We start from the raw sequence: 15,164 nt of genomic DNA, 5'->3' as shown, positions 1-15,164 counted from the left end.
CTTGCTAAAAATCATAGCTTGACCCCGCCTCCCATGGCAGTCACTGCCCTGTCTCCTCCCATTCTTAGTGGAGCTCCTGAAAGGTGGAGCCTTATTCTTCCCACCCCTCTCTGGTTATTAATGGCTGAACACAGGGAAATCAGTCTTCTGCTCCACTCACATCCCTGCAGCTACTCGGGTCAAGGTTACCACCCACCTGCTAGCTGTGAAAACCAACTTGTTCTTTCATCCTTGAGTCTGTTTACTAACTTGATATGGCTGACCACTCACCCTTCCTTGGAACCCTCTCCCAGTTTCTCTGACACAGCAGCTCTTCGCTTTGGTTCCTACCTCTCTGTCCTCTTGTGGTCTTACTGTGGGCTCATCCTACCAGTTCTGAAAAGTAGGGTAATCTTCCTGGGGTTCTTCTCTTGATCCAGTGCTTTTCCAGGCCCTCCGTAAGCAATGAGAATGACTCCTGGGCATCTACATCTATTGTGCTCACCCCTGCTTCCAGCATCCCACACTCACACCTCCCCCTGCCTGTGCATCTATACGGTAGAGTTCGCACAGCAATCGGAAGCCCAACAGAAAGAAAAGTGAGGTGATCATCTTACCCCTTCCCTCTCCTGCTTCCCTAATCCAACTATTGTTTCCATATATTTCATACTGGGTAAAGACATGGTCTGCTACCCACTCACAGGAGTCATAAACTGAGGAGTCAAATTTCAATTCACTCTTTCCCCTCATTCCACATCCAATGTCAGCAAGTTCTGCTGATTTTGCCTTCTAAACAACTCTTCAGTTTGCCCCTTTGTTTCCTAACTCCTATACACTTTGGGGAACAGCTGCAGGTAGGGGGTTCTGAACACAACAGTCCACATCTCTCAACTTTCTAGTAACCAAGGAAACAGACCCTGGGTCCACTTTGCGGACCAGACCTGATGTTTACCTTTTTACATACAGCCCTGCTTTGCTTTGAGTCTAGCAACACTCTGCTTTATGTAATATCCACATAAACTCCACCCTCACCTCAAATCCTATAATAATTCTTTCTTTTCCTTTGTTTGGTGAGATGTCCCACCATTCCTCTGGCGTGTGGTCTGTCTTATTGCAATGAGCCAACAAATCTAATTTTATCAACAATGCGCTGAGTACCTACCATGATCCAGGCACTGTTCTAGGGACTGTGAACACAGCAAGGCATATTATAGTCTCTGAAAATAATTTCTGTCTATTTTTTATTTATTCCTCCCTCTAGACTGCCTTCTTGTCAGTATATCTGTACAATGTCTGAAATCATGTTCACCAGATACTATTGGTATAAAAACTAAGGTGATTTGTGTTTTTCTTCTTTGATCTTTCATTATTATATTGAGTTTTTAATATAATAAATGTCTCATTTTAATTCTTTTTTTAAAAATCCTCCATTTTTTCAAAGAAACAGAGTTAAAGAGATAAGCCAGAGTAGGGGAATCACATGATTGGTGTCCTTGAGTCTGAGATAGGTTCCATTGTGATTTGGAGCTGCTGGGAACAGGAGAGAAAAATGCGTCCAGTGAATGAGACATTTTAATTAATGGAAGAGAAGAAAAAATTGTCTATGTTGGTTTTGTTGTAACTCTCCATCTGCTGTTAGAATCAGGCAGCAGAGCACTTTCAGCCAGCAGCAGTCAGTGTCTGCACGTCCTTCCTTGACATCCATCCCCACAGAGCCCCTGGGAGACTGCGGAGTCCCTGAGGCGGAGACGTGAGAGGACAGGAAGCCTCCGACGCCATTCTCTCCTGCTCTCATTACTGAGAATGGCAGCACCACCTTCTAAGACGGGTGGAAGGTGTGCACATTTCTTCTGCCTTCATAATATGCAGGAAACAAATTGAAAAACAGCAGGACCATGTCTTATCAAAGCCCTGCTTCCTCATCCCCAAATTTCACCACCAACACGGCACTTGTTCACTCACGTAGCTCTGACTAAAAATCCCTATACACTGAGGACATTTCTGGTAGGTGTTCTCCATGCCTGGCCCTTCCTCCTTCCCTGCATTTTTAGTCCCTAACAGAAGTTATTATAAAGGAACTGTGTGTGTGTGTGTGTGTGTGTGTGTGTGTGTGTGTGTGTGTGTGTGTGTGTGTGTTGGGTGGTGGATACAGAGCAGGGATCAAGACCATAAGAAAGAAAAGAAATAGAATGTGGTAAGATTACTGTCAGTTCTGACAGTTTTAATTCATAATGCTAATTTAAAATATAGAAGTTGGTTTACTAAATTTAACCTCCCATCCTAAACATCCTTCCTTAATCTGGTGTCCCTGTTGCCTACCTTTATCAATGAAATGCCTGGAAAATGAATTTTACTGTGTTAGAGCATATAGTCAAGCATAAAGGAGCCCGACTGCCTGGAATCGGTGGGTAGGTTACTCAATCCCTGTCCCAGTTTTCCCTCTGTAAAATTGGGATAATGGGTCATTGTGAGGATTAAACAAATTAATAAATTTAAAGTATTTAGAACAATGCCTGGCTCTAGCAACCACTCATTAATGTGAGCAATTATCCTCATTACCTTGTCTCCCCCCGCCCCTCCCCGCTGTTCCCCCTGAGCTCACTTTTCACTCAAGCCTTCAACCTCTGCTGCAGAGATGCTGCTAGCCAATTCCAGGACACGTTTTACTCCTGTGTCGCTGACCCTCCCTTCTCAAGCTTCTTTGTGGGGTTCCCTCTCCTCCTCATTCCTCATGCTCTCCACAATTTAATGACCACTTTTTTACATATGACTTCCAAATGAAAATCTAGCACCTATTGCTGACTTCACATTTGTTTACGGTATCACCTGCTTGATATACGATTTCAGACTTCCCAGAGGCACTGGTAACTCCATATACACAAAAGAGAGGCAGTTTTCATCCTGGCTATGTCCCCAGCTCCAAAGACCCTTCAACTGAGTTCTCTGATTCGCGTTAAGCACTTTGATCTTCCCAGCAACACACACCAAGTGCTTCAGATGCAGTCTTGATAGCTCTCCTTCTCCTTAACTCAGCTTATCCAATTAATCACTAAATCCTATATATTTTCCTTCTAAATATCTCTCATGTCTGTGCCCTCCTTTCCACTTTCCACATTTCCCTGGTTCAGACCCTGTGCATCATTTGCCAAAACACTGCAACAGCCCCAGCTGGTCTCCCTGCCTCCAGTCTTTTCTCTCTCAAACCATAGTTCTCCATTGATCTGCCAGTCATCTATTTCACTCTCAACTGAAACTTCTTACTGCACTCTAGATAAAGTCTAGGTTCCTCAGCATAGCACACGGTCCCTTCACGTCTGGTTTTTGCCAACATTTCCTGCTTCATCTCCTGCCACTTCTGCTGAAATGACACCTGCTTAGTGACAGAGACTGCAAACTGACAGCCCCTAGGCCGGCTACTTCTGACCCTATGAGGTGTTTTATTTGGGCTACAAGTTTTCATTACTTGCTGAAATTTAAAAAGTGGAAAATTTCTCTTAAAAACCTTTCTTTCTGGCTTCTCTTGAAAAACTGAAGAACTGGCCACCTTGCTCCCACATACCTGCCTGGCAGAGTGGTGGCTGCCCCCTTAGGGCAGGAGTGACAGTTTTCAACAGGCTCTGCCCGTCCCATTGACTTTCCTGGCTGCTTCCCTTAACGTAGGTATCTCAGTTGCAGCCCTGGATTTACAGTGTAGGGACACTGAATTGCTCTTTTCTTCTGCACAGAGCACCCTTTCTCCTGTTTCACCTGCAGAGGGTAACTCATCCTTCATGGCTCAGTTCCTGTCGTTTTCCTCCGGGAGCTTTTCTCTGAACCCATGTGGACTAGGCGCCCCTTTCTGCATTCCCATACCGCACCTTACGTCTTCGGTCACACCTCCTGCCACGTGATTTTCCGATGAAATATTTGTGTAATGCTTGAGTTCCTCACAAGACACCTCACCTCACGAAGGGAGCGACTAGAAATCTTCAGCAGAGATTTCTTGAGCCATTTATTTTATTCATCCATCATTTTGTCAACAACCATGAAGAGAGCGGCGACATCTGACTCATATCTTAAAGGATGAGCGTGTAGCTCATACTTGTGTCTGGCAGCTCAGTCTTTTCGGCGGGAGCGCAGTGTCCAAGAGAACTACAACTACCATCAGGACCTTCGGGGTCCCGGCCTCCGAAGGAGGAAATATAACCTAGGAACTACCACTCCCGTGATGCTCCGCTTCGGACGCCTGCGCAGAGCCGAGGGCCACGTTGCTTTTGCGGTGCCGGGTAGCAAGATCTCAGCCATGGCTTCCGCGGACTCCCGGCGGATGGGGAACGGCGGCAGTGTCGGAGGCGCCTTCCAGCTCTACCTGGACTCCTTGCGGCAGGAACTGTGGCAGAGGGACCCGACGCTGCTGTCAGTCGTGGTGGCGCTCGTCGCGGTGCTGCTGACGCTGGGTAAAGAGGCGGTCGGTAGATATGGCGGGTGCAGGGCTGGCGGGGATCCGAGCTTGGACTGGGCTTGTGCAGACCGCGGACGCGGAACGGACATGGCACCGGGGGGGCGTCTAGAGAGGGGGACTCACCCCTTATACCAACCTGCCCTCCTGCCTGAAGCAGCAGGAGCAGCGCAGCGTTACTAGCCCCTGTTCTGCGTGAGCGCGCGGTTCTCTCCCTTTCATTGCTCTTGCTACGAAGACTCCAATGGTCGTCGTTCCAAGTTTGAGCATCCTATGTTTGCGAACTGGGCGCTGGGGATACAAAGCTAATGAGCAAGATTGCGCTTGAAGAGTACATCGTCGGTGTAGGGGCTGCAGATGCAAAAAAATTGACAGTTGTTAGTGTTAGGCACTCAGCGGAGTCCCTAAAACAATAATGATTATAATGGTGGTAATAACAATGGAGGTAAGTTCCAGGTGAATGAAGTGTTCTGTGGTAGACTTAATTTCCCACAGCCCAACCATACATGCATATTGTTGATAATCAAGGCATAATTTTGGTTGTTTTTCTCTATTCCACAGTGTTCTGGAAGTTCATCCGGAGCAGAAGGAGCAGTCAAAGAGCTGTTCTTCTTGTTGGCCTTTGTGACTCCGGGAAAACATTGCTTTTTGTCAGAGTAAATGCTTTGATTTACACCTCTCTTAAACTTGATAGGAAATTTGAGGGCACCCCATTAGTCCTGTGAGGTGTACTTTGGAAAAGAAGCTGTGCTGACAAATTGGGGAGTTAATTCTTGAATCACTTGGTAGGATGAAAAGACTCTTGAAAAGCTCTTAAACTGGAATTTGACCATTTCTATTCTCTTGTACTTGCCAGATACTGACATTTAACCCTTATCCCATTTAAGGGTTTTATATACTAACTACTTTCATGTCATGGCTAAGGATGCCAGACCAGCTGGAGAGATAGAGGGCAGTAATCTGTATACAGTGTATAATTCTTCTGAGACTTTGTCAAAGAAACCTTTTTAAAGGGTGATTCTTCTTCTGCCTATTGGCTACTTAGGCTTCTTTTCACTAATATTTATTTTGAGTCCATGTAGTATTTTTATTTATTTATTTATTTATTTTTTGCGGTATGCGAGCCTCTCACTGTTGCGGAGCACAGGCTCCGGACGCGCAGGCTCAGCAGCCATGGCTCACGGGCCCAGCCGCTCCGCGGCATGTGGGATCTTCCCGGACCGGGGCACGAACTCGTGTCCCCTGCATCGGCAGGCGGGCTCTCAACCACTGCACCACCAGGGAAGCCCTATGTAGTATTTTTAAATGTTTGGTTTTTGCTACAGAGAGTAGCGGAGGTTTTCTTCTGATTACTCTTCTTTTTGAGAGTATAAATTATTTCCCTTCCACTTTGATGATTGTAAATGTTGATGGAAGGTCGGTAAATTTGGCCACTAACCGTTTGAAACTATTATTTGAAAATAATAGTTTAAAAATAATAGTTATCCCCCTCCTCTCGTTAAGGAGAGGGGAATGAAGTTTGCAATTAATTAGATTTTTGTACAAGCAAAGGAAGAAAGAAAAAAAAAACTAACATGGTCCTTTTCAGCTATTGCAAGTAACATTCGTTTATTTGACCTTACACCTAGGAGAGTTAGAGCAAAGTTACTTTCTTTAGGTTTGCTATTTATATGTTTACTCTGATCTCCCCCATGTTGTGTTTTGTTTTGTTTTACAGTTGTTAACAGGCCTTTACAGAGACACTCAGACTTCCATCACTGACAGCTCTGCTGCCTACAGAGTCAACAATAACAGGGTAAGAGGTTCCTAGAATGTGGGGAGTCTGACAGTTTTACTTTACTTCGGTGTGTCAGGAAAAGACATTTCTAGGATAAATTAGTCTGAGGGCATAGGTACGTTCATAGCTTATTTTTATGGATAAATATTGTGCATGTGACAAATTCTTCTTTTGACCATCCAAGCAGTGGACTTAATCATGCCCTCCCCTGCTTTGTTGTACCTTATGCACACTGATTATTTATTAATTTTTGTTTCTGTGTCTTAATTCCAACTTTACCATGAGTTCTTAAGAGTGAGCATTAAGCCTTTTTCTTTAGTACATGTATATGGGACAAAAATTCAGAAGGTTAGAAAGGATATTTGGTGAAAAGTAATTTTGCCTTTCCTATCCCTTCTTACAAGTCTTCTCTTTGGAGGTAGTAACTTACCATTTTCCTGTATAGCCTTCCAGATGGTCTATGCTATACAAACATATCTGTATATCTTTACTTTTTTCTTTTTTAACACTGTGTTCTACCCCCTCCCGTTTGTTTTTGTTTTTAATTTAACAATATAACTGATACAGCTTGGATTTGTTTTCATTTTTTCTTCCTCATTTGCATACATAGTACTACCAGGTTGTTTTATGACCTGCATAGTATTCCATTACGTGGCTATACCATACAATTTTTTTTTTCCTTTCTTAAAGCCTTTACTTTTGAGACATGACAGAAAAATCTTACAGGTACACATGGAAAAGTAGTACATGATCACAGTTGAATGTGAAGACAGTATAATCAGAAAGCTTTTACTCCTGTCAACTAATGTTGAGTTTTTATTTAATAAGAGCCCTATTAACAGACATTTAGTTTTTTGGTTGTTACAATCTTGCTTTTACAAACAGTGTTGCAGTGGATATCTTATGGAGTATACATGAGTATATTTAAAAAACACCAATAAGGAATCGTGAGAAGGACTTTTTATGTACCTGTATGGCCCCAGAATGTAGATAGTGACTGCCAAGCCAATTATAATGCTTAATAGGTATTTAGTGAGTGAGTGGAAGGAAGGTGGGTGGATGACTGATTGGAGGCATTAGATGTGTAGATGGATGAATTAGAATGGTGATTTTAGAGACTTTTTCTCCCTCTCCTTGGGTCCTCCCCACCCCGCCCTGCCCTTTTCTGGTACCTCCAGTATTAAGCATTGTAAGCAAAGATAAAGAGACATCCTTTTAAATGTCTTAGAGGTATTTTTTTTCTTTTTTCAATAATGGCACTGTTTCTGACTCAGACCTTTTTAAACTCCCAAGGATTCAGATTTTGAAATTTCAGATTTGGGAGATCTTTAATTCTTGGGGCACTTGTACTAGATATTTTAAGTGGGGTATTCCAGGGTATGCTTTAGACCTGTACTTTCCAACAGAGTAGCCACTGATCGTGTGTGACTGTTGAGCACCTGAAATATGACCAGTCCAAATTGAGGGCTGCTATAAGTATAAAATATACATCAGATCTTGAAGACTTGGGATGAAAAAAAGAACAAATATCAATTTCTTGAATTTTTTTTATATGTTATAAAGCTAATTTAGATATACTGGGTTATGTAATACATATTTTTAAAATTTTACCTGTTTCTTTTTACTTTTTTAATATAGCTATCAGAAAACTTAACATTACAAATAAGACTTGCATGTTTCTATTGAATATGTAAAACATCCCTCCCTTTTTTACTTCTTTTCCCACCCTCTTTGTGTTTTAGATTTAGTCTCTCAAAATAGTAATGTATTTAGTACTGTACCTTATGGATTGTTTATAGTATGTGTTGTGGTGCTGATTATGAAATGTGATGGGGGTCCCAACCTGAGGTCCCTACACTACCAGTATAAAAATAGAAAAAAGGCTAATACACTTCGTGTATTACCTATAAAAGATTAAACAGACTAAGTGACAGGTCACAGTGTATCCAGCTGTAATTATGTCAAATCTGTGCATAATGCTGACTTCCTCCTGCTGAATAGTGGTTGAGGCTGGCTGTGGAGAAGGCAGAACATATGAGAAATGATCCGTGGGTCTGATAAATGTACCGGGGCTATACCCGAGAGTCTTAGGATTGAGCATTGCCACATCTGCATTGAACCTGAGCTCAAGAATGAAGGCCTGGCATGAATAGCATGTAAGTGGGCACTTAATCAGTCTGCTCCGTAGTGGCACAACCCCGCCCTGTTCAGTGATTGTCACCTGGATCAAGAATTGACAAAAAATATTGACAGAGTTGGAACAAATAAATGGTGTGTCTAGTGGACATATATTTTAAAATTAGATTGCAGTAGAAATATAAAAGAATGTTTTGTTTTTATAAAGGTTGGGGATCCCTGCAGTCGTAACATGTTATATGATAAAATGTAGGTTCTTATATTATTTAGTTTGTGAATATTTATTACTGTTTTTCACATGTTTTTGCTTTTATTCATACTGGTATTTTTCCCAGCCTCAGGTGGACTTTCCTGACTTCCCCATACAGGGTCAGGTTTCTCACGTACCCTCAGAACATTGATCAAAGTTGTAATTTTACATTTACATGTAATTTTACATTGTGTTGACCTTTCTGATTATATTATAAACTCTGTTAGGGCAGGACCATGTTTTCGTCCATTGTTAAATCTCCAGAGCCTTCACTCCATGATTTATAAATAGAGGATGCTCTGTGAACATTTGTTTGATTCATTAATCAGTTACAGTGACCTTTTCTGATTCATTAATTGGGTACCATTCTGATACCTGCGATCTGATATGAAAGATTTATGTTGTAAATGTGAATCCGGACTGAAACATTAATAATATTGCTGGCATCCTTAGGGCACTAGCCTGACCTTGATTGACCTCCCTGGCCATGAGAGCTTGAGACTTCAGTTCTTAGAGCGGTTTAAGGCTTCAGCCAGGTAAGTAGGAAGTGGGAAGGGCTTGTCTGAAATCTTTATATCAAGGCCAGCTATGTTGTTTGCTCTCATGGTATTCTGGAGGCATCCTGGTGTCCTGGAGTGGAAAGAGCATGGACCCTGGGGTCAGCATTTCTGGGTTGCAAGTCCACCTTCACTTGGATTATATGAGATAATATTTGAAAATATTTCTCAGAGTGTTCAGAAAGTGTTTACCCTTATTATGATGTCAGTAAATTTTTCATTTACTCTGAGGACAAATTTAGTAATGTGTAGAACTATTAAAATCTGAAAAAAGAATTTTAAAGCTAGGTGGCATCTGAGAAGATATTAAAATCCAACATTATTTATTTCTATCCATAAATTATCTAAAACTGACGCCTGAAAAGTACAGAAGAATATTTTCATATTTCTTTTAGTATTGTCCTAGTATTACTGACTCTTATTTCCTAAATTTCTTGTGCTTCAGCTTAAGATGCTTTATTCTTGTGTAGTCTCTAACACTGGTAGGAGCTTGAGGAAAATCAAAATACCACATTTCATTTATTTTAAGACACATTTTAACATCTATGAAATTGGAATGCCATTTATAGTTAATGGTGTCATAGTTTAATTGGCAGTATTTTCTTTCTTAGTTGAACCTGAAATAATATGTGTTTTAATTGATGGAATCTGGTTGATGGAATGAGGTAGTTGTTTCTTTCCTTATTTTTGAAGGTATCTTGTTTTGTATTTTGTTGTTGCTTCTTGGCCCACAAGGTGGTGGTGATGAGCAATCTGTCATAGTTGAGACTGTTGCTTGATTTGAAAAAAAAAAAAAAAATGGGCTTCCCTTGTGGTGCAGTGGTTGAGAGTCCGCCTGCCATTGCAGGGGACATGGGTTTGTGCCCCGGTCCGGGAAGATCCCACGTGCTGTGGAGCGGCTAGGCCCGTGAGCCATGGCTGCTGAGCCTGCGTGTCCGGAGCCTGTGCTCCGCAACGGGAGAGGCCACAACAGTGAGAGGCCCGCGTACTGCAAAAAAAAAAAAAAGACTATTTTTAGAGAGTTTTAGGTTCACAGCAAAATTGAATAGAAGGCACAGAGATTTCCCATATAACCCTACCCCTACACATGTCTAACCTCCCCTATTATCAGCATCCTTCACCCCAGTGGTTCATTTGTTGCAACTGATGTACCTCAATTGACACATAATAATCGCTCAGTCTGTATGTTACATTAAGATTCACTCTTGGTGTTGTACATTCTAGGAATCTGAAGAAAGGTACAATGATATGTAGTCACCATTATAGTATCTTAGAGAGTAGTTTCACTGCCCTAAAAATTCTCTGTGCTGCCAGTTCATCTTTCTCTCCCCTAACCCCTCACAACCACTCATCTTTTTATTGTCTCCATAGTTTTGCCTTTTTCACAATTTCATATAGTTGGAAACATACAGTATGTAGCCTTTTCATGTTGGCTTCTTTCACTTAGTAATATGCATTTAAGTTTCTTCCATGTGTTTTCACTGTTTGATAGCTTATTTCTTTGTAGTGCTGAATAATATGCTATTGTCTAGATGTACCACAGTTTATTTATCCATTTACCTGTTGAAGGACATCTCGGTTGCCTCCAAATTTTGGCAGTTCTGAATTAAGCTGGTATTTGTGTACACGTAAGTTTTGGGGTAAATATCAAGGAGCACAATAGCAGAATCATATAGTAAGAGTATGTTTAGTTTTGTGAGAAATTGCCAAACTCTCTTCCAAAGTGGCTGTACCATTTTGCATTCCCACCAGCGATGAAAGAGTTCCAGTCACTCTGCATCCTGACCAGCATTTAGTGTTGTCAGTGTTCTGGGTTTTGGCATTCTAATGGGTATGTAGTGGTATCTAATTGTTGTTTTAATTTGCATTTCCCTGATGACATATGATGTGGAGCATCTTTTTATATTTGCTATTTATAAGTTATTTAAATCTTGTTTGGTGAGGTGTCTGTAAAGATCTTTGACCCATTTTTTAATTAAGTTGTTTGTTTTCTTACTGTTGGGTTTCAAGAGTTCTTTTATATATTTTGGGTAACGGTCCTTATCAGATATATCTTTTGCAGATATTTTCTCCCAGTCTGTGGCTTGTTTTCTCATTCTCTTGATGTTGATTTTTGTAGAGCAGAAATTTTTATCTTTACTGAAGTCCAGTTTACCATGGATTATATTGTATATAAAAAGTCATTGTCAAACCCAAGATCATCTAGGTTTCCTCCAGTGTTATCTCCTAGGAGTTTCGTAGTTTTGGTTTACGTTTAGGTGTGTGATCCTTTTTTTTTTTTTTGGCGGTACTCGGGCCTCTCATTGTTGTGGCCTCTCCCGTTGCTCACGGGCACAGCTGCTCCACGGCATGTGGGATCTTCCTGGACCGGGGCACAAACCCATGTCCCCTGCATCGGCAGGCGGACTCTCAACCACTGCGCCACCAGGGAAGCCCCTGTATGATCCATTTTAAGTAAATTTTTGTGGAAGGTGTAAGTTCTGTATATCTAGATTCATTTTTTTGCATGTGGATGTCTAGCTGTTCCAGCACTATTTGTTGAAAAGACTATCTTTGCTTCATTTGTTGCCTTTGCTCCTCCATCAGAGATCACTTGACTGTATATATGAAGGTCTCTTTCCGGACTCTGTTCTATTGATTTATTCTCTCACCAATACCATGCTGTCTTTGTTACTATAGTTTCATAGTAAGTTGGTAACATCAGTTCTCCAACTTTATTCTGCTTCAGTATTGTGTTGACTATTCTGGGTCTTTTGCCTCTCTGTATAAACTTCAGAATCAGTTTGTCAGTATCCACAAATAAGTTGCCAAGATTTTTATTGGGATTGCATTGAGTCTATAAATTAAGTTGGGAAGAACTGACATCTTGACTCTATTTAGTCTTCCTATACATGAACGTGGAATATCTGTCCATTTTTCTAGTTCTACTTCAGTTTTGTTGATCAGAGTTTCATAGTTTTCCTTATATAGATCTCATATGATTTGTACCTAAGTTTCATATTGTGGGATGCTAATGTAAATGGTATTGTGTTTTTAATATCAAATTCCATTTGTTCATTCCTGATATTTGGGTAAGCAATTCACTTGTGTATCAACCTTGTATCCTGCAACTCTGCTATAATCGCTTATTAGTTCCTGAGCTTTTTGGTTGATTTTTTCAGATCATCTACAGTCATTTCATGTGCGAATACAGACATTTTTATTTCTTCCTTCCTAATCTATATCTTTTATTTCCTGTTGTTGTCCTAATGCATTAGCTTGAAACTACAGTACAGTGTTGCAAAAGCAATGGTGAGATGGGACATCCTTGCTGTGTTCCTGGTCTTAGCAGGAAATCTTTGTTTTTTTTCACCATTAAGTATGACGTTAACCATTTGATTTTTGTAGGTATTCTTTATCAAGTTGAAGTTCCCCTCTATTCTTAGTTTACTAGGAGGTTTTATCATGAATGGTTGTTTGATTTTGTCAAATGCTTTTTTGGATCTGTTGATACGATTGTGTGATTTTTCTTTTTTAGTTTATATATCAATGAAATGATTATGTTAATTGATGATTGAACGTTGAACCAGCCTTTCATACCACTTGGTGGTTGTGATTTTGTGATTTATAATGAGAAATGCATATTTGGTCTTCATCCCTGTTTCTGGCACAGAGCTCATAAAACCCTTAGAATTTCCTAAGTGATGAGAGTGATAAATGTGTCTTTTGTTACGTTTTTGGGGTGAGTTTTGGAAAGCACCTAAGGATGGGGGCTGGGTGCCGGAAGAACCAACCATATGATTAGAGAGTTGGAACTTTTCATTCCCATCCAGGGAAGGGAGAGGAGAGAGGCTGGAGGTTGAATCAATCACCAGCGGTCAGTTGTTCAGTTAATCACGCCTATATAATTATGCCTCTATAAAACCCCAAAAGGATGAGGTTCATAGGGCTTCTAGGTTGGGGAACCAGAATGCTTCCACATGCCACCCTGCAGGGCCCAAACTCCGTGGGACAGAGGCTCCTTTGTTCAGGATCTCACCATATGTATCCCTTCATCTGGCTGTTGATTCATATCCTTTAATATCTTTTGCAATAAACTGATAATTTAGGAGTTAAATGAGTTTCCTGAGTTGAGCTGCTCTCACAAATTAATTGAATCCAAGAAGGAGGGGTCATGGGAACCTCTGATTTATAGCCAGTCAGTCAGAAGTACAGTTAACAACCTGGACTTCTGACTGGTGTCTGAGGTCCCTGCTACCAAATTAATCAAACCGAAGGAAGGAGTTGTGAGACCTTCGAGTCTGTAGCCTGTTGGTCGGAAGCACAGGTAACAATCTGGGCTTGTAATTGGCATCTGAAGTGGAGGGCAGTCTTGTGGCACTGAGCCCTTAACCTGCGAGGTCTGATGTTACCTCCAAGTAGATAGCATCAGAATTGAGTTGAATTGTAGGGCACCCAGCTGGTGTCAGGAGCATTGCTTGGTGGTGGGGGAACCCACATCCCCCACATTGGAATTGGGTCCAGAACCAATTATGGTGTATAATTCTTCTCATACATTGTTGGATTCAATTTGCCAATATTTTCATGAGGATTTTTACATCTGTGTTCATGAGATATTTATCTGTACTTTTCTTGTAATGTCTTGGTTTGTGTTTAAAGTAATGCTGGCCTCGTAGAATGAGTAAGAAAATATTCCCTCTGTTTCTATTTTTTGAAAGAAATTATAGAGAACTTGTATATTTTCTTTCTTAAATTTTTTTAAATTGAATATTTGTGGCATATAACATTGTATAAATGTCCTTAAACATTTGATAGAATTCACCAGTAATCCCACCTGTGCTTAGTGCTCTCAGTTTTGGAAGGTTTAATTGTTGATTCAGTTTCTTTAATAGATACAGGGCTATTCAGATTGTCCGTTTCTTATGTTAGTTTTGGCAGATTGCGTCTTTCAAGGAGTTGGACCATTTCATCTAGGTTATTACATTTTGGGGCATAGAGTTATTTATAGTATCCCTTGATTGTCCTTTTAATGTCCATGAATCTGTAGTGATATCCCCTTTCATTTCTGATATTTGTAATTTGTGTCTTCTCTTTTTCTTAGTTAGACTGGCTAGAAGTTTATAAATTTTATTGATCTTTTCATAGAACCAGTTTTTGGTTTTGTTGATGTTCTCCATTGATTTCCTATTTTCTGTTTCGTTGATTTCTGCTCTTTCATTATTTCTTGCGTTTACTGTAGATTTAAATTACTCTGATTTTTCTAACTTCCTAAGGTGGAAGCTTAGATGATTGATTTTAAGTCTTTCTTCTTTTCTAATAAATGCATTCAATGCTGTAAACTTCACACGGTATAGAATTCTAGGTTTTGGGAATTCTTCTCTCAACACCTTAAATATTTCACTTGACTCTCTTCTTGCGTGCATGATGTCTGAGAAGTTGAATATAATTCTTACATTGCTTCTCTATAAGTAAGGTCTTTTTCCTTCTGGCTTATTGTGGGATTTTTTTTCTTTATCTTTGATTTTCTGTAGTTTAAAAATGATAATGGCTAGGTATAGTTCTTTTAGTATTAATCCTGCTTGGTGTTTTCTGAGCTTCTTGTGGTTTCTGTGAATCTGTGCTTTGGTGTCTGACATTAATTTGGGGAAATTTTCGGTCATTATTGTTTAAATATTTCTTCTGTTCTTTCCTCTCTTTCCTCTCCTTCTGGAATTCCCATTACATATATGTTACAACTTTTGTAGTTGTCCTGCAGTTCTCAGATATTCTGTTATGTTTTTTTAAGTCTTTGTTCTCTTTGCTTTTCAGTTTTGGAGGCTTCTTTTGAGATATCTCAAGCCAGAGATTCTTTCCTTCAGTCATGTCTAGTCTACTAATAATTCCATCAAAGGCTTTCTCCATTTCTGTTAGGTTATTTTTGATCTGTAGCTTTCTTTTTAGTTATTTCTTAGAACTTCCATCTCTCTCCTTACATTGCCCATCTGTTTTTGCATGTTGTCTACTTTATCTTTTAGAGCCCTTAGCACCACAGTCACAGTTGTTTTACAT

At 40.4% G+C, this 15,164-nt stretch overlaps 1 protein-coding gene across 1 annotated transcript in view; it reads left to right on the top strand.

The window, feature by feature from the left end:
* The first annotated feature begins 4,207 nt into the window (after positions 1-4,207).
* The window catches only part of SRPRB (SRP receptor subunit beta), a 39,068-nt gene continuing 28,111 nt past the window's right edge, over positions 4,208-15,164 (top strand). Inside the window, exons 1-4 of the mRNA XM_079921924.1 lie at positions 4,208-4,415; positions 4,979-5,073; positions 6,135-6,212; positions 9,034-9,116. Coding sequence (XP_079778050.1) covers positions 4,262-4,415; positions 4,979-5,073; positions 6,135-6,212; positions 9,034-9,116 — 410 coding nt within the window. The 5' untranslated portion in view covers positions 4,208-4,261. The remainder of the gene's footprint in view (positions 4,416-4,978; positions 5,074-6,134; positions 6,213-9,033; positions 9,117-15,164) is intronic.

Source organism: Stenella coeruleoalba, assembly GCF_951394435.1.
Source record: "Stenella coeruleoalba genome assembly, chromosome: 5".
NCBI lineage: Eukaryota > Metazoa > Chordata > Mammalia > Artiodactyla > Delphinidae > Stenella > Stenella coeruleoalba.
The sequence above is the reverse complement of the archived record's forward strand: the minus strand, read 5'-3'. Positions and strand labels throughout refer to the sequence as shown.